General features: G+C 32.0%; 2 protein-coding genes and 1 pseudogene across 2 annotated transcripts; 1 reads left to right on the top strand and 2 right to left on the bottom strand.

Moving 5' to 3' along the window:
- Positions 1-4,791: 4,791 nt before the first annotated feature.
- LOC114373198 lies at positions 4,792-10,401 on the bottom strand (annotated as a pseudogene).
- A 1,462-nt stretch (positions 10,402-11,863) lies between these two features.
- Positions 11,864-14,041, bottom strand: LOC114373197. The gene is made up of 9 exons (XM_028330723.1): positions 13,825-14,041; positions 13,671-13,729; positions 13,408-13,489; positions 13,239-13,329; positions 13,009-13,162; positions 12,868-12,926; positions 12,571-12,691; positions 12,316-12,486; positions 11,864-12,025 (listed from the first exon to the last, which is right to left on the bottom strand). The coding sequence occupies exons 1-9, from the start codon at positions 14,039-14,041 to the stop codon at positions 11,864-11,866; spliced, it is 1,116 nt and encodes a 371-aa protein (XP_028186524.1).
- A 1,122-nt stretch (positions 14,042-15,163) lies between these two features.
- Positions 15,164-20,113, top strand: LOC114374277 (transmembrane protein 56-B-like). Its single transcript, XM_028331902.1, has 9 exons — positions 15,164-15,272; positions 15,881-16,029; positions 16,803-16,891; positions 16,983-17,121; positions 17,902-17,976; positions 18,119-18,240; positions 18,323-18,398; positions 19,597-19,656; positions 19,759-20,113. Exons 2-9 carry the CDS (start codon positions 15,907-15,909, stop codon positions 19,894-19,896), a joined length of 822 nt encoding a protein of 273 aa, XP_028187703.1. The 5' UTR covers positions 15,164-15,272; positions 15,881-15,906; the 3' UTR covers positions 19,897-20,113.
- The last annotated feature ends 462 nt before the right edge of the window (positions 20,114-20,575 follow it).

Genomic DNA, 20,575 nt, shown 5'->3' with positions numbered 1-20,575 from the left:
AAAAAATATTTATTTGCCTCCCTCACATTTATTAAAAATCAAGGTATTAGTGTTTCATTAAAAAAAAGTTAAAAATAAAGAATTTTTTAAGATTAAGAATCCAAAATGAATGAATTTTTTTACAAAATAAGAAAAAAAAGTAAAATTTATATTTTTATGGGTTAAAACTATATTAAATTTATATATTTAATTATTTTTTGTTATATTAAATATATTTAAGATATATCAGTATTTAATTGTTTCGCTTTCGTATTCCGCTGATGTCATCCCAAATACATGGACAGGTTAACATATATTTTTTAATCTGATTTTTTATTTTTTAATTTTAATTTTTTTTGGCAATTTTTAACTATCACAAATTATATTTTTTTATTTTTTATTTTTTTATCTGCAACTTGTGGTGGTTTTTAACCTTCCAATCGTATTTTAAATTTTAAAATAAAAAATAGCAAGTAGGTTCGAAACTAAAATGGATAAAAAAAGTAGTATATTATAGTTTTGTAAATATGAAAAATGGATAAAAAAATTTACAAAACTAAAATTCAACTCTAATATATTTATAGAGACAAAAAATATATTTTAATTTATATGATAAGGCAAAATTATTACACTACTAGTTAATTAAAAATTAATCCAAAATTATTTGACATTTTTAGGATATATACTCTGTTAGAAGAGATAGAGAAAAAGAAAGAGGAAAAAGAACAGATAACCAGCAAACAAATAGGTCTATTTAGCTCAACAGTTATTCCGTCCAATAACAAAGGGAAAAATACCTTTGAAAAAGTATATAAGAAGCAATTCCCATTGAGTACACACCAACACAATTGTTCTATTTAAGTTATAGTTAATACTGTTTTTGTTAAGATATTTTAATTATTTTTTTTTTTACTATTTGAAGAAACTTATTTGATTGTTTGATAAATAAGATTTTAAAATATATTTTAATGGTTTTTAAAATATTTCTTGAAGTAACATTTTTTTTAAATATTAGATTTTAACCTTTTATATTTATTTATTTTTTTATCCTTGAATATTTATTAGATTTATTTTTTAATATTTTATTTTTAAGGAAAAATTTGATTATTTTTATCCATTGTGTATTTTATATTTTTTCTTCAACAAATAATTTTATCAAATACTTATGCTTCAATAAGATAATTTTTTTAGCTCTCAATTAATTTTCAGTTATCAATATAACTTTTTAATTTTTAATTAATTTTACGAAGCATACCCTTAAATTTGATAAATAATTCATGCCTTCTTGATTTTATTTTCTCAATTAGATATTTTTAATATCTTTTTTCTTATTTTTTTGAATATGTATTTCAAACAATAATCGTGTAATTAGCTAAAAAAGAACTCTTCTAATCGTTTAAGATTATCATATTTTACTTTTAGTTTTATATACTTGATTTTCATAATGACCTATCATTTTTATTTCTATCTCTAAACTGAATATTAATAGTTTTTCAAAAAAAATTATTAAAAACTAATTAAAATAATCTTATATCACAATTTATTTTTTATAACTAATTTAAATATAATATATATAATTAAAAATATTTATTCATTATAATGTTATTTATGAAATTTACTGACCAATACACAATTATTTTTTTAAAAGAAATATGTTAACAAATTATAACTACAACTAAACTTAAAACACACTTAAGTATAGTTTGTTAAATTATAATTATTGGATGGTTGTAAGTTGTTAAGGTACTTTTTATATAAAAACTAGTCGGTAACCGTGCGCATGCATGGGTCTTTTGTCTAAATGATTTTCGATTGAAGAATAAAAAAAAGACATTGTAAAAGGATAAAATGAATAACATTCATATAAATTAGTTGTAATGTCAAATTGTTCAAAGATAAATATAAAGACGTTGGAAATAAACATAAACAAACATTGTTTTGCAAAATAACATGGCAGATTTTCCTAATCTATATCACTATCATTCCAATCAATTGCACGCCTGATGACAACCTCCTAGATCTTCTCAGCACGCCTATAGTAGAATGAGAGCTCGTCTCCATGGCTAAAATCACCTTCTTGAAGGAATTTGTACCAAGGGAGAGTGACATACTTATCACCGATGCCTTTGTCGAGCACAACTACATTCCATTGCAGTGGAGGTCCGAATCTTCTGAGAATTGTCATATGAACACCACAGTGTATTAGGCATTGTGTGACAGAGGCTGGAAGTTGCTGTAGGAAAAAAAAAGAGTTAGGCATTGAAATTAATATTTGTATGGAAGATATAAATGGATATGAATATTTTACCAGTGGATATGGTGCGCCTAGCATTGATTGGATGATTTCATATGTCCAGATGTGTTTTCTTGTAGCACGACGCCTTTTGCATTTCTGCTGGTCTAATGGTGGAGTGAAGTGGAGGTCAAATTTTGAAGGGTGGTCGCAGGCCAGGAAATTTATCGTGACAGATTCATAAATCTACAGTTCTGTCCTCAATCTTGTTAGGCCATCAGCAAAGTAAAGTTTTCCTTTGTGTTGTCTGACTTGAATTTCGTAGGTTTCTCCATCATACTTAAATTCAACAATTTCAGGATAATTTGGTAGCCATTGGCGCTGATAGAAGTCTGGAATTTCTATGGCGTCTTGCAATGGGGAAAAAGTATTTAAAAAAGGAAAAACAATATCAGAAGCACAAAGGATAAAATATGGAAAGGAAGGTTTTGATTTAACCTTGTCACAATGGAAGACAGCTTTAAATTGCAATATCAATGGTTGTCTGATAGCAGGCAATCTCAACTGCAGTGCAATGAGAAAAAAATGGACTTAGCATTTAAAAAACATGTATATTGACTAATTTAATTGTCTGCAGGTCTAAATTGGGGTGTTGCTGCAATGTAGTAGTAATTGGATTTAACAGTTCTAATTTAGGATAATTAAAATAAGATAAGAAAAGATGCATATAATATAAGACGCAGGAAATTAGATGCAAAACATGAAAATAAGGAATACAGAATATTGCAGAGATAAGAAAATGCAGCAAAAGCAAATACAATAGCAACAAAAGTTCTCAATCATATATCATATGATCGAACAAATAAGAAAATGCATTTCATGATTCGAATTAAATGCCAAAAGCAAGAAAGTTTGAAAGAGCAGAATCAGGATTATAAAGAGAATATAATAGATGATATATATCATAGATGATATGATACACTTCATAATGGTAATGAAGGACCAAAAGCAAGAAATTTTGAAAGGGCAGAGTCTGCATCATAAAAACAATGTAATAGATGGTGTAGATAACTGAACTACTTAGAATCTTAATACAATAGTTGGAAATAATGGTAATATAATGCTACGAAATTTAATAGGCATTTAAAAAGATTTAACTTAATATTGTTTCTGTTTTGTTTTGGATGGGGTATAATCACACAGGATATGCATAGGCTGTTTTTTCCTACATGCATGAGTCAAATGTTATTCTAGATGACATGCTACCTAGGGTTCATTGACAATGACAATATAGTAACATCATTCAAAATTATTGAATAATTTTCTGGATTCTTTACCAATGAACAAAAGTAAATTAATATTTAAATTTCTTACTATGTATTTAATAATAGAACATCAGAATCACAGGAACATGTTTTTGAATTAGTATCAACAAAATGTCCAAATTGAACATGGATTGCGATAAAAGCACACCATGAATGCAAAAAGTGTGAGGGACAAAAATAACATTTAAACGTTACTAATATCTAAAGGGTAAGATAGATGATAACGTAGTATGCAAGAAACCTAACACAATGGGCACAAATAAATGAAGCAGAAGCAGGGAAAATTGAATTAGGGCTTTGCCACAGGAAAGAAAGTTGAGTGAGACAATGATGGATTCAAATGCAGAATTGTTCAATATGTCTGTCCTAAATTGGAATTCGAAAACTTAAGAAAACATAGATGGCAAGATGTTGAATTTTGGTTCGGGATATGGATGAAAAATGTAACCAAATGCAAGAGAAAAATCAGCAAATGAATGAACATGCAGTCAAGTTTGGGTTTAGGCTTACCTTGCTTGAGGCAGTGGATGAAGCGGGAGACATGGTGGTAGTCACTTTGAGAGAATAATTTGGTTAGAGTTGAAATGAAGGTGGTAGAGAAATGAATCGTGGTCTGATGATGTAAAGTAGTGGGTGATGGAAGGGTCATTGCTTTTCGGGGGGGGGGGGGGGTGTAAGTGACGGCAAGTTAAGTGGTTTGGGAACTGTGGAACATTGAATGTTCTGTTCAAAGATTGGACGTGAATTGGCAGAATGATAAGTATGAAAGACTGAGGTGGTGGAGGCAGGTGAAGAGGTATTTTTATTGCTAAATATAACAAAGAGTAAGTTAATTTTTTGTATTATTATAAATACAATTTGCATAATCAGATGAATGACCTGTCTAATGCTAAAGTTGATAATGATTTGGCATAGATAATATTTTGAAAGGCCAATTGATTATCTAAGAAAAGATAAATGGTTCTACTAAAAGAATAATAATAAGTGTATCATCCTAGGAAAACAGGCAGAGTAATATATAGAATTCATTTGCTGAATGGTAGCATTTAAATTGAGATAAGCATTTTATTTTCGTTCGCGCAATTCATGAAAGAAATGGTTAATTTGGAGTTCATGAAAAGGGATGAAAATTTAAAATGCAGCAAATAAGAAAATGCACTCCATAAAGGAAGACTGATTTTTTAAGATTAATGAATTATAGATTGGCTCATTTAATGATGTTTTAACTGTATATCAGAGATCATATGAGTAAGAAGCAAATTCAGTTGTGGTTAGAATTAAATTTGTAATCGGAAATAAATTGGATTTACCTTCTAATATTTGTAAAGACCTCTTTGAAAACCACATTCGTGGTTGAAGTCATTTTCTTTTGTCCTGATCATGTATTAAAATTCGAAGTCCTTTCTTTGACTTGACTCTTGATAATGCAACATATAGTTGGCCATGCGAAAAAACTGGTTTTGGCAAGTAAAGTCCAACTGAAGATAGTGATTGTCCTTGGGATTTATTAATTGTCATAGCATAAGAAAGCATTATCGGAAATTGTCTCCTCAATAGCTTAAAAGGCCATGGTGACTGTGAAGGCGACATAGACATTCGTGGGATGTAAACATGATCTCCGATATTTGTCCCAGAAATTATGTCAGCTGCAATAACATGTTTTGCTAGTCTTGTGATAATTAACCTAGTATCGTTACACAACCCTTGAGTTTGGTCTAAGTTCCTTAATGGCATTATTGGTGTTCCAATCTTGAGTTTGAGACAGTGATTGGGTAAGCCAGATGTTGTCAATGAATTCAGAAATTCAGTTGTCAGTGAGCGGAAATGACAACTTTCAATGGTTTCGGATTTGTCAACTGAATCAGAGCTTAGATATTCCATTTGTTCACCTATCAATATTTTAAACATAAAAAAGCAAATTCATCAACCAAAAATGTAAAATCCAGGAAAGTTGATTAAAAGATGAAAAACAAAATAAGATAATTTACTATATGATTACCCGGTATCATTGTAAGCATATAATCATTAACTTGTTGCACTGTTTCATTTGTGGAAGCTAATATTGCTCTGGTTTGGAAGTATTCAGGATCATTGTGATGATGAGATAGATCTGGAAATGTAGAGCTAATTATACTATGAATAGGATCATTATATTCTGTGATTAATAGTTCCTGTGGAATTTCAATAGTAGCATAGCCATCATTTTCATCTCCAATAATACCATCACCAATATCTATAATCCATTGTGCAAAAGCTGCAGTTTCTTCTTGATCTGTTGCTTGCATGTTGTTTTGTAAACGCATGTTTTTTGTCAGTCTCAAGATCTGACAGTGATCCCATAGATAAGAGGAATTAATTGTTGCGTTAACAATATCAGAGCGGCTGCCTCTTGGAATAACTGGCAGGATCTGCCGAAAATCTCCACCAAAGACCATGACTTTACCTCCAAAGATTTTATTGTCCTTTGAGTTGTGTTTGATGATATCTCTAAGACTGTGATCAAGTGCCTCAAAATAGAATTTGTGAGCCATGGGTGCTTCATCCCAAATGATTAGACTTGTCTGATTTAATAGTTCAGCTAATTGAGTCCCTTGATGGATATTGCAAGTTGAGTCTTCAAAAATTGGAACTGGAATTTTAAATTTTGAATGTGCAGTTCTACCTCCAAGCAATAACAGAGAAGCTATGCCACTATAGGCTACCATTATTACAATTTTATTGTCAGCTCTCAGTGAACTTGCAAGTGTTTTCCAAATGTATGTTTTTCCTGTACCTCCATATCCATAGAGAAAAAACATACCAACTTCATCTTTATTAACAGCTTCAACAATCTGGTTGTAAATTGAAGCTTGTTCATCTGGAATCATCGATATATGGTGTTAGATTTAAAGATAAATGAATGAAGTTAAAATACTAATTTATAGATGAGAAAAACTAAGAAGGAAATGCACATAATAATTTTCAGAAGGTTAAATTGCTCTGTAATTAATGTACCTGTCATGTGAGAAAATAGATGTTCAAACTCTGATCTAAGTTCTTCATTGTTGTAGTTCAGTTCAGCTAATATAAGACTATTGTCTAGATAAGCTGGACAATTCGCATCCTTTGGATATGGCATTGAAGGATAGTCTCTTAGCGATCTTTGATTTGCTTGCAGCAGCTCTTCAATTTCAAGCAAGACCAAATTTTGAAGAGTTCTATCATCAAGTTGCAATGCGAATACACAAAAGAGAAAAAAGTCAAATTATGTGCTGTATCAATATTGATTTGTTTGATGGGAAATTAGCACTAACCTGGACTTGTTGATGATTTTTTATAATTATAGACAATGTCATCAGCCATCCAATGCCAAGTTTGGTCCCAAACTTGTTCAGGTTTGCTCATTGTTGCAGTTAAAAGTAACAACACAAATAACTTTCTTATATAATGTGTTGAACCCCATTCTTTTGCTTCCTTGATTGCCTCAATAAATTCTTTATCATCTTGTAAAAATCCCATAGCAAAACATGCTTCTTTATATGTAGAATACTAAACATTATCAACTGTTCTTAAATCCTCAAATGAGGTAGGTCCTTTACAAACAGTAAGCATAATTCTCAAATAAAATAATTTCCCTGTAATTGGTGGAACCCATAGTAATCTGCCAATGGTATAACCTTTCTTCCTAAGGTGCCAACATTTTTTCTTCCGATTGTATACAAACTTAGAAACAAATTCTGCATAAGTAAGATTTCTCCCTTCAACAGAATTTTGGTTGGTGTTCATCCATGAAATAAACTTTGAATCAGAGATACTTGGCTTAGACAATACATCATCAATATCATCATGGTCTTCATAGAGAACACTATGTTGGCCTGGAAGATGGAAGTGTAATCTTTCAACAACAGGTTTTCTGCCATGTATTGGAAATTCAAAGATTCTCCAAGTAGATTCACAGGGACATATGTATCTGTTAGGAAGATAGAATTAGTTGTTATAACAATGATGATCAGATAAATTAGAGATCAAGTTTTAACAATACCTACAATCTAGATATTCTTTGATCTCATCATTATGAGTGCCACCATTCTCAGTTTGATCGTTATCTTCATCAATCAAAACAACAGTCACTCTATCATATCCCTTGTTGATGTACTTAAATAAATATTTGATAGAAGTGTTTTGGTTACACCATTCAATATTGATATGCGCTTGGTATTTTCTGAGCAATCTTGGATTGTAAGGTACAATATACCTGTTATCAATTATAACACCATTTTTCTCAATTGCATTACCATTGTTTCTTCTACGATAGACTGGAAAACCATCAACATCTAAAACAGTATGCGGCTGGAACATTTTAGGATAGAAACGACTACACTTGCCTTTTTTCATGCATGGAGATCCAGGATTCAAACTTCCACATGGACCATGAACCATATGGTTTTTTACTAATGAATACAGTTATAGATCATCTTGCTGTGAAGGTATCTCTGCTGATATAATTTGATCAATTTCATCTGAGGATGGGTATTTGTTATCAGGATGTAAAAAAAGCAACAAATGGACATGAGGTAGCCCTCGTTTTTGAAATTCTATTGTATACATATCTGCAATTTATTAGTAAGTTTGTTAATAGAAAATAATTAAAGTTATTAGATATGATTGTGTGATTAATATTGGCAGTGTAAAATAACAATGTCACACATAATATAAATTCACCAAACTTAGAATCAACTTACATGCAATAACTTTGCCTAGCATGTGATTCTTTGCCAGGTCCATAAGCATTTGTTCATACTTTAGTTTGAAGACTCTCGAGATTATGTTTGGTCTATTTGCTGCTTTCAGATTCAACGGATTCAGCAATCTATGGATTTCAGGCCAGCTTGGATTGCAAGTTTAAGTAATAAACAGATTTGGGAAGCCCACATGGCTACATATGGCCATACCATCAAAATAAAGTTGATCCATATAGCGCGGACTGCCAACAAAAGTTGAAGGTAAAATGACTCTTTTACCTTTATTTAGGCCTCTCCTACTTCCATCATCCAATGACTGTTGTAAGCTACAAAACTTGTCAACTCGAAGTTTTTTTTGGTTGTTTCTTATGTAAGAAAGCCTTTCTGACTCAACCATAGTATAACCGTCAACAACAAATTGTTGGAATAGTCTCCTAGAATTCAACAAAGTTATAGATTCATTTGATCTGCATTGTAGCCTATAAGAAAACCACTCCCTCATTGTAAGACAATTTCTTTTCCTTTTCTTACCATCTGATCGACTGCTATGTAGAATATCAAGTCTATATCCATCTTCCCCGTAAGGAAATAAGAGGGGATATTGTAGAGCTAGATAGCTAGAATGTAATTCATGGATCCTTTGTAGTTGTCCATGCTGAGTTTCAATAATAATATCTCTTTTTGAATTTGCATCAAAATCGCCTACTATTAGTGCTGCAACTTCAGGAACAGTAGGTATGTACGACCATCTTTCTCACGATTAGCAATCAATTTCAACTTGATATTATTCACTTGAACATCTTGCAATCTATCTCTGGCCATCCTGATAGTTTTTGCATGCACGTTGTATTCATCTAGCATCTCATTAAGTTGTGAAACAATGTGCTCTTGAATTTGATTATGTGGACTGCTGACCAAAATAAACAATTATATATACGATGATTGGAAGATTAGTAATGCAGAATAAACAATTGAATTTTGTTTAAATGTAAGATTGTTGATCAATGTTATGCATTTATAATAATAATAATGAAAGACTAACTACCTTATTGCATTAATCCTATTCTGCACTTCATTTTCTGTGTCAAAGATATACAATTGTGCAAATTTTGGTTCTTTCCCAGGCATCGGTAACATACTACCTATTCTATGACATGGTTGACCTTGAATTCTTATTGTAGGAGGTCCTCTTGAATGATTAATTGATTTGTCAAACTTAATACCAACAGAAGTAAAGGCAAACATCATGCTATATGTCCTTATGTTCTGCTGATAATTTTTACTATCAGATGTATCATGATCATACAAAAGTTGGTAGAGATATTTAGGTGGATTCTGTAACAATGGAAGTTCAACTTTGCCATTTCCACAACATAAACTGAGTCTTGGATTTGTAGTTCTTTTATCTTTTGAGACTCTTTCATCATACCACATATTTGCATTACAGTGACTACATTGCATGAGCTGATCACCAAGATCAGAATATCCTGAAATAATTTAATGATATATGGCAAAGTGAGGTTGATCATTGAAAATGTTTTAGGAAAACATGTAAATTGAAACACGATAAACAAAAGCAGTTTTGTATAGTGAAATATATTCGACAGTGAGCTAATAACATAGTGTTTATGAATATTAATCGTTACCTTCTCTATTAATTGCGGGGTCATTAGCTGAGGACATATAATTTTGGTTCTCAGGTGAAGAAACTGAAACACAGCCCATGAAAATTGCATTTAGATTAGATTATAGCATTATAATGTTGAAAATTAATTTGATAAAGTCGATTTTAATTGGTACCTTGTGTTGATTCAGAACTCTCATCCTCTGATGAATCACGAATATTAACTAAAAAAGTGAATTGAATCTAAGTTTAGTGGAATTTATTTAATGTGAAATGGATTCACATAATATTGAATGCACCTTACAGTTTGCTTGTCCTTGTGTGAAAAAAATTGTGGATATTGTATTACTAAATCAACAAACTAATTAAAATTATTAACTGTAATTTGGAACATAATATTTTGAATTGCTTACAATCAATATTTTGAGCCTGATCATTAACTTTGTGCTGCCTGATACGTTTATTCTTTATCTTGGCTTGTGCTGTATCACGATGATTTGCATGCTCATGGTTATCCATGTTCTTGATGGTTGTTGTTAATCTTGACTGAGTTATAAAATTTTTACTGACTTCTTGTTTCAATATATTACAATACATGCAAAATTAAAATTGCAAAAGTCCATGGACATGTAGAAAAGAAATGCTATTCCACTCGGACCAAGACATAACTTGACTTGTTGACTAAAATTATCAATGTTGACACCTGGTTAAATGCATCATACTTTGATAAAAATGATTAGACATGCATGTATAGCCATGATTATAGTGATGGTTTTGACAACCACATTAAAACTTGAAAAGTAAGTAATCAAAAGTAAGCATAAGGAAAAACACTAAAATTATGAATGCTGACAACTAATTAAATGCACTAAAATGATTAGACTTGCAAAATAACCATTATTATACCTATGCTTTGGCGCCATCGATAAGAAATATGATATCGAAAATGTTATGCATGGCAGAATTAGGATGTCAAGCTAAAGAGAAATTGTTTTTTCTACTTGTTTTATTAATTGTACATCATATTGAGACATATGATGAAAGATGGAGTAAATTTATCAAATATCCGATTCTGCATTTGCGAAAGCAAAATCAAGCAAAAAATGGTATCTAAAATAACAAATCATGCTAAACGATGATTGATAATAAAGAAACACTTAATTACATATCATTGATGATCCAAGATCATGTTTCTCAAGACTCCAAAGCTGATACTTTTGTCTTGGTGTGTATATTCTGCTGTTAGAAAATTAATCAGATATGAATGCTGATTTAGTTGTGCCAGTGATCAATATTTCGTGATCATCATTTCTAATATTTTAATTTGTTTCCCGTGAATACTTTGTGCTCAGACAATTAAGGATGCACAACTTAAAATCAGATGAATTAATCAGATATGAATGCTGATTTAGTTGTGCTAGTGATCAATATTTCGTGGTCATTATTTCTAATATTTTAATTTGTTTCCCGTGAATACTTTGTGCTCAGACAATTAAAGATGCACACCTTAAAATCAGATGCTTTAATGGCCCGTTAAAACTTTAATTGAATTTTAAGTTATCATGATTGTGAAGAACATGTTTTTTGAACTTTCTGTCTGGCAATCTCTGATTTGTATTTTCAAATCTCACTTGTTCTATCTCTCACGATATATTTCAATTCATAACATTTGCATACCTCGATTTCTTCAAAGATGGCTTTATAACCATTAATATAAGCATGGTCTGTCGATATTTATTTTAACAATTGAACAAATAAGGATTTTGAAATATAGTGCAATAGTTAAGGTGACATCGGATAAGCCACATAACTAAAATGTCAGGATACTCGCATACAAAATAAGATTAAAATTTAAACAAAAGTTCCGATCAGAGTTCTGAAGCAACACCACCACAACAGAAATAAGGTAGGAGCCAATGTACAATATACAAATAGCAAGGGGAAAAAATTGTTCAACACAACTTGGAAACAACCAAATGCACTAAATCCCAACATGTTTTTTTAATTTGTTGGATGAAAGCTGTGCAGGTGAAATTTGAGAGGTCCCTGCTTCATCATCACAATCCTGAAATGCCTGCCGCTTTGTAGGCGTCAAGGGGAGTCCAAGCAGGGGATCATGATCTACTGTCACAGAGAGGGATTGCTGGATAAAACAAATGGCAATCAATAACTTGAATGCTAAGTTGAAAGTCATGAAGTGTCAAAATGCAAAAATTGCAAGAAAGATCATATTAAAAAATGAGAGCAGTCATCAAAACTCACAGATTCATGATGAGCAGAATGATTGGAATCAGAAACCGGGATATCCATTTTTGAAGATGTTTGAATAAGACATACATTGAAGATAACACAACCCATGGAAAACAAATAAATATGAATAGAATACATACTTTTCACAATAGTTAATGTCAAATAACTTGCATTGAACATTACCTCAGCATCAGCTAGCATATCCATCACAACATTTATTAAGCTCGAGTCAGCTGAACACTTCAAAAAAGCAGAATTCCTGAACTTGGGTTGCACCTTTATCTTGAAAGCAAGTTCATGACCCAGCAACTTATCAAGTGCTTGGGGTGAAGCATTCAAATCAACATCACCATCCTTGTTCAAAGAGAATAATTGTATTACACAAACAAAAAATAACATATCAAACATAAACAATTAGGGTTGAATCCAAAAACACACTTCAATTTTAAGCTTATTAACTGCATCAGCTGATTGACCAATTAATTCACTGCATTCACGGTCCCAAAGCAGGAATTTTGTGCTTTCATTTCCCTGATTGATCATTACCTCAAGCCTATACCTGCCACCATATGCACCAATAGTAAAAAAATGATGAAGGCATGAAAAATACACAACATTTTAAAAGATCACAATCACCTAAGCACAACTTCCTGATTGTATTTGCCGCATGCACATGTAAAGGGCGCCATCTCTGCATCACTTTTTTTATGGCACTGAATGCAAGCTGTTTAACACCATGAATGATTGTCCAGAACAATCCTAGTAATTGTGCCAACAGTGACACAAACAATTTCCTGTGTGAAACAACATACACATCAAATAAAAAAACTTCAGATATTGCACGACAAAGAATTAAAATCTATATAAGATCATTACTTCAGAGATGGTGTTAATGTCAGCAATAGTCTCTGCCTTAGCCTTGCCAAAGATTGATTCTTTTGATGATAATTGGATAGAACCTGAAAGCTGTGTACTCCCTTCACCATGCGATTTAAAACCTGACCGGGCCTCAATGCCCAACTCTGCAAGCCTACAAATATACAATGAACAACAAAAATAAGACAAAAAATTATCAACATATATTACATAACGCATACAAAAAATACCGTTCATTGAATTCTTGAATCTCCATCACGGGCTGGTTAATAATTAACTTTGAAGCCTTGAAAGAATTGCTGATCAATGCGGGATAAGATCCTAAATAATTTAAAAAACAGAACCATAACATGCAATAGGATAAACAGAGAAATCAATAAATTCAAGATGAGGATATACCCTGCGCTTCCTTGATCCTACAATGGCTTAATAGAACTGTAATTGGGCCATCACCTTCATAATCATCTAAGAACTTCAAAAACTACAAGCAATAATCATCCCACAAAGTGAAAGATAGCAATTGCTGGCTATCAGAAACAAATAGTTATGAGACAATCAATTATTGATAATAATATAATCATAGTCACAACTTGACAAAGCATATCACACAAATTGTCACCAAGAATCGAACTTTACCTCAAGTCCTTTAGTTTGAAGACTACCCTTCTACCTTTTCCTGAAACTTGCCGAAAGACAACCTCCTCCACAACACCAATAACATCTAAAGCAAGTAGGAAAATCAGAGAATGTTATTTAATTCGAAAAACAACAGAACTTTCAAAATAAACTCAATTACAAAAATATAGCTTAACATACCAACCAATAGTCCACGTTCAAACTGGCCAGCCACAACATCTGCAAATCCAACAAACCTGTATTTTCTAAAAGGGATGTTCCCTAGAACACACTCCCTCACAACAATAACCCCAATAAACACCAATTTAAATTGATGATCACACACTCTGTACTGACCATTGTTTTTTAGCACTTTAAAATTGTGCATGACATAAGTACAATTTTCTTTCAAGTCCATTTTTTTACTTCAATTGGTCTTGTTTACAAACAGCGTGGATCTCATCACCCTGGATTGCATTAAGGTTACAACACAATGAACTGAACAATGAGTAATAAGTAATAAACCTACAAAAAAAAACACAGAATTGAAGCATACATCGGAGTCCACAAACACCATTTCAGCTTGCTCAGATGTGTTAGGCGTGCCAATAAATCATAGATCACTGATCCTCACACTGAGTTTAAGAGTTTCTTTTGAGTCATCGATGCTCTTTATCTTGTCTGGAGAACATGCCATAATACTGCAAAAAAAAAAAACAACAAAATCACCATCAAAATAGAAACACGATAAGCTAAGCAAAAATCCAAAACCTCGTTCAACACACAAAAATGAGAAGCTAACATGCATGTAAGAAAACACACATGAAAACAACACCAGAACAGAACAGCAGAAGTACCACGAACCCTAAACCAAACATGCAAACCAAACATCGTCCAACACAACAAAATGAAAAAATAACATGCATGTAACAAAACAAACATGAAAACATCACAGAAACAAAAGTCAAAAACCCGAAAGGTAATATGCATGTAAGAAAAGAAAAACCAGAAAACCATAAGCTAACATCGAATGTAACAAAACATACATCAAAACAATATCAAACAGAACCCAAATTAAACTGGTCTCTATCTGCGAAAATGAAAACCAAAAACACGCAAACTGAAGAAGGAAGAATGAAATGCAAGAAACCACGTAAAGAAGCAAAGGCTAGCACATGCACAACATGTAAAATAAAACACGTGTAGATGCCACAATCAGCAAAATTAAACACCTGTAAGCATCAGAAGAGTGAAAAATTAAGGGCTAAAAGACCAAAAAAACAAGGAAATGGACAACTATCACAATCTTAGACAGGGGTATTTTAGGAATTTCCAGAGGGTTCTCTTTTATAGATAGTATATATAAATAATTGTATGTTTTCAAATTTTATTATTTATTATTAATTTTAATTTAAAAAATAGACATTTGTCGTATTGCATAAAAGTATTTTTTTAATATATTTTTAGTACATTTTAATTAAATTATTATTATTAGGAGTAGGAGTATTATTTAATTTGACGGATAAAAGGAACAATCAATAGTTTCGTTTTGACTGAACATAGGCAAGAGTTTGATGTTGCGTTGAGATGGCTTAACACGCTCCCTACCCTTCCATGATTGTTGGTCTCTTTCAGTGCCTCAGCCTCAGGTCTGATTCTCTCTCCCTAAACTAAAGTTTCAAGCTTCAATTGAATGAGTGTACTAAGTCATAATGGGTCACCTAATTTTCTTCAATTCACTACCTTTATAATATTTCCTGATTTTCCTTCTTCTTCTGCTTCACACACTGCTGCTTCTTCTTTCTTAATTTGCTTCTTCTATTCTCTTTTCTTCTTGGTATGCTTTGCCACTGTTATTTTTATGTATCATCATCAATCCATGATCATCATTATGATATGAATATAATGTAATCAATCAAATGACTTTTCCCTTTGTCCTATTGGCTATTTCCTTTTATGGGGTTTGTTTGTTTGTTTGTTTTCCAAGAAATTTTCTTTACTTGCCCTTCCTATGTTCATCATGGTTTGAATGGTCAGCTTGTGCTGCAAGTCATGTGAAGTGTGCAAACGAAATAACTTCTAGTACTATGTTGTAGACAAGTTTTCCTTTCCCATGAATCACGGAAAAAAATTAATTTTTTTTATTCCAGTTTCTTGTTGAGTGGGGATTCCACCCTTCTTTATTTGTTTGTTTCAATAGGGGTTCATTTATTGTTGATGGGCACTCATGCATTATGTGTTTTTTTTTTTAATGCAGTTTGGTACTTTCAACTAGTTGATTGGATGGGATTTGCTTTCTCTTTTGGTTCCTTGGCTGGTTTGGTTTCCTCTTCTGACTTTGCTACCCCAAATAAAGAAATTCAATGGCTGGGGTCTGTCTTCACTGGCATCATCTTCTGTGTTATTGTGAGTAAAATGAGTTGTTCATCAATTTCTCAGTGTCTTCTATGTTGCAAATGGCTCTTATGTAACCATGGACCAAATTAGGATTTTGAATGCTTGATGGAGGAGCAGAAATGCAGAATATCATTTTATTAACATCACAAGGAAAAGAAAAAAGGGAGGGAAGGGATTAGGGAAATGCCTTTTCTTAAATTGAACTAAGATGGCTGATAATTCAGATGAAGGATTGAATGTATAAATATATGGGGGAATTAATATGTGTTAATCATGTGTATTCGTATTATCCAAAAGCAGGATTAGTTATGGGATGTGATATCCATTTGGTAGGAGTTACTACTTGTCTCTTTAGTTTTGATACTAACATTATGTTTCAGGTTTAGGGTGTAATTTGGGGAGTAGGTATCTTCAAAGTGATGTTATCTATAGTGTAACTTGGATTAATGTGATTAATGGTGAAGAAGCAAAAAACAAAAAAATATTTCAATTGAAAAGAAAGAGCTTGTGTTCTTGTGCATTTTTTATGGTGTAGTAATTGGTAAAGGCTTTGTAGATATAGGGCCAAGTGGGTAGTTATGGAGCATCCTTAGACTGAAGTTGAAATTGTGTGCTTACACTGGTTTGGGAAGAAATGTTTCATTTTAAGTGCTCTGCTGGCTTCTTTAGTTCAAAGAAATATGGTTAACTCTTATTATTTACTTTATATTACATTATTCTTGTGGAGGTTACTTTGTAATTAACAAATGGAAATTGATCCTTTTTTCATTTCCTTCTTGAAGGTTTATAGATTGACTGCTATTTTGAGTTCTCTGTTGTTCAAGGGATATGACAAATTGAGTAGTGCACAGAAAATTGAATGGAATAACCGGTAAAATAGCTTTGTATAAAGATTTCTGTTTTTATTTGCTTTGTCCATAATTGACTTTTGATGTTAACTTCAAGACATTTTGCCAATGCAGGGGATTCTCAACATTTCATGCTCTGTTTGCATCGTTTATGTCATTTTACCTCTTGGTGTTATCAGATATTTTCAACAAGGATTCACATGAAGAACTCATTATTAATAGATCATCCACTTTCTCAAATTTGGTACTGGGGGTATGTTGAAGATAATATGAGTAAAATTTAACTTGTTTGATTCGGCAGAAATTGATTTTTAAATCCTTTTACATTCTAACTATACAACAACAACAACAACAACGCCTTATCCCACTAGGTGGGGTCGGCTACATGGATCAACTTCCGCCATAATGTTCTATCAAGTACCATACTTCTATTGATAAAATATACAGACTGAAAATGTAAATGTTATTACTTATTATTTTAGTATTTTCTGTTTATAATTCAATATTCATGTAGTTCTATCATTAATCTTCTTCAGATATGAAGTACTAAATCAAGCTGAAGCCTAGATTTGTTTAGGTTGTAGTGCTTTTAAAATGAACCTGTGTCTTTTCTTGTTTAGCATTCAGTTTTAGATTGTGTAGCTTTAATGATAAATGCAAGAGGCACAAAAGCAATTTCTGGTGTGCTCTTTGGAAGAGGAAAGACTCCTGCATGGACGTGATGCATGCCCTCAGTTGTTCATTGTAAATATGGTAGTTATTTGTTGGGACTTGGGACCCAGATTAGAGTTGTCAAGCCAACTTTTAGCTCCCCATTGGTCTGATGCACAGGCTGGTAGTGCATTCTTAAATCTTAGTGTCCTGTTGGTCTTTTATTTTATTTTTTTAAATCTTCCTGTTTCTTCTTTTTCGATATCTCTTATCTATCTTATTCTTGTTAGTAACATTATTGTTTTTGCCTTATTAAAACAATGATTGTACTGTTAGCTTATTTGTGATTTTGTCTTATATAATATTTCCCCTCTTTTTTCAGATTTCTATAGGTTATTTTCTAGCAGATCTGGCAATGATTCTTTGGCATTTTCCAGCTTTAGGAGGTCTGGAATACGTAAGTTGAAAACATATCAAGTTTTCTTGCTATGTTTAATATATTAGATAATATTAGACATTGTGTTTTTTTGCACATTGAACTCAGTATCCAGGTTTTCTGTTTAGGAAGTGGTAAACTAACTTCATTTGTTTGCAATTAGGTTTTACACCATGGGCTGTCCATGTTTTCTATTATCCAATCTTTGCTAAGTGGCCAAGGACTGATCTACATACTAATGGTTCTTTTCTCTGAGAGCACAACTCCTTTTGTAAATCTAAGATGGTAAATCTGTTGTTCAGAGTTTGATTTCATCATCTCATGTACTTTAGCCAACATTGACTTGTTACTTTAATTACATATACAGGCACTTGGATATTGCTGGTCTTAAGAGCTCCAAACTTTACGTCTGGAATGGCATTGCTTTGTTCTTCGGGTGGTTGGTACTGTATAATATACTTTTGGTCTCAATTCTATTCTATTATAGTACCTGAAGGAATTGCTTATGGTCATGTAAGGTTATGGACCAGTTTGTTTAAACTTAAAAAAAAACAATTTTAAAATAAGTGTTTTTTAAAAAACATTTTTTTAATAAGCAGATAGGATTTGCTTCTTAAAATAAGTAGAAAACTATTTTTTTTAAGCAGAAACAATTTAGACAAACTCATTAGAAAAACAGAAAGCTGCTTATTTTATTAAAATAAACACTTATTTCAAGAAATAAGTTTAAACAAACTGGCCCTATATTTTGATAATTTTTCTAATTTTTCCTTTTGGTTCTGGGTGAGTCTTATGTTGAGGCAAAAGGAGCAATTAGTGGTGATGATAAAGATAATTGAAAGGGATAATCTTGGGTTCTGACAAAATGTATACCGCATATTGCATGCCTAAGGAGGAAACCTTATGGAGATGTTTTCCCTCATTGTTTTTTTAATATAAATATTTTGAAATAAATTCACAAATAATTTGGGTGGATCCTAATTCCTTTCTTATCCTATCCTATTGACTCACCAAACAACAGATTAAAAATTTAAAGTAGGATATGATAGCATATCTTATCATATCTTGTTTATCCTGACCATCAAGGAAGCCCATGGTGTTAATACAAAACCATTTTGATGTCTCTACCTGGCATCTTAAGCTTTTAGGATAGTTGATTCTTTACATGATATCAAAGTCTCTATAACCGAGTGATTGAGTGCCCTACTCATTCTTCCAAATAAAAGTTGAATTCAAGCACAAGGTAGTTGGTGAGCTAATGCATTGCCCACACTTCAAACTTGAAAGGGTATTGCTTGAAGGGGGCATGTTAAAGATATAAAACTATTTATGTGCTTTCACCTATCTGCTTAGGGGCTGTTTGTTTTATTTTGCTAACTCCATTTGCATGATTTCCCATGTGAAAAACACATTTTCCAATGCTCCAATTTCTCAAAGTAAATTTTTTTCACTTCAGTCGAGAATCTGTTTGATCTTGAATACAAACAGGCTCTTATATGTAAGCAAAGATTTCAAATTTTGTTGCGATCTGTTTCTTATTCCAATGATTGTTTGTAATGATGGAATTGTGGAACGAGTTTACTTGGTTGTTCCAATACAGATCTTGACATGCTTTATCCCTTTATATATTTTGTGCTGCAGATTGCAAGGATTTTCCTATTCATGTTCTTTTTTATCCACATGTGGACCCATTTTGACGAGGCAAGCATTTTCTCTGTGATTCCCCATCACATATAACTTCAGAGTTCCCTCTTTGATTTTCATCTAGGAAATTAATCCGAACATTTTGCTCCCTAATTTCAGGTTAAGGAGATCTTCCCATTGGGTTTTTACAGCTTGCTTGTGGTGCCTCCAATGTTGGCAATGATGAATTTGTTTTGGTTCTGGAAAATTGCCAAGGGTTTGGTTAAAACTATATCAAAAGCAAAACATAGCAAATGAGCCTACCAAATGGCCATTTAATTAATTTTGCACAGTTGTGATTAACATTTTTTCCCCCATTTATCATACTTACAAGATTCAGTACAGTTCTGGGCTGTATATTTGGCATTAAGCAATTGAATATATTTTTCAGTGATTACATGTATTCTGAATCATTACAGAACAACAAGAGCTAAAACCACAAAGTTATAGAATCAGCCATCACATAGTTCAAAGATTCTGTAGCATCTTTCTTATCTTCTAATTAACCATTATGACTACTATTTGATTGAATATAACTCAAAGCTTCAGTTTCATTCCTATACTGTTTATTATATACAAACATCACATGAAGATATGGTAAGGCCATTACATCAGCCTAATACTGGGTGCCTTAATAAGTTTATTATTTCTTTATAAGATGGCTTAATGAAAGTTCATTGCTTTTCCAAGTGCTTAGCATTTCCCAGAATATAACTCAACCTCAGCAAAGGGTAAAGCCAACTTGCAATGGAATTTAAACAGATATGATCAATGAACCTTGTAACTTGGAATGCAACTTTCTATATGGTACAGGTCTCAAGACAATAACTTTTTTGTGACAAAAACTAAGACTTTTTGTTTTTGAGAAAGGAAAGAGACTTGAGGGAGAAGATAGAATATGAGTAAAAAGAAGCATTAGAATCAACATCCAACGTGT

The sequence above is a fragment of the Glycine soja genome, chromosome 11 (assembly GCF_004193775.1).
Source record: "Glycine soja cultivar W05 chromosome 11, ASM419377v2, whole genome shotgun sequence".
NCBI classification, from domain to species: Eukaryota; Viridiplantae; Streptophyta; class Magnoliopsida; order Fabales; family Fabaceae; genus Glycine; species Glycine soja.
This window is presented reverse-complemented; position numbering and strand designations above follow the sequence as displayed.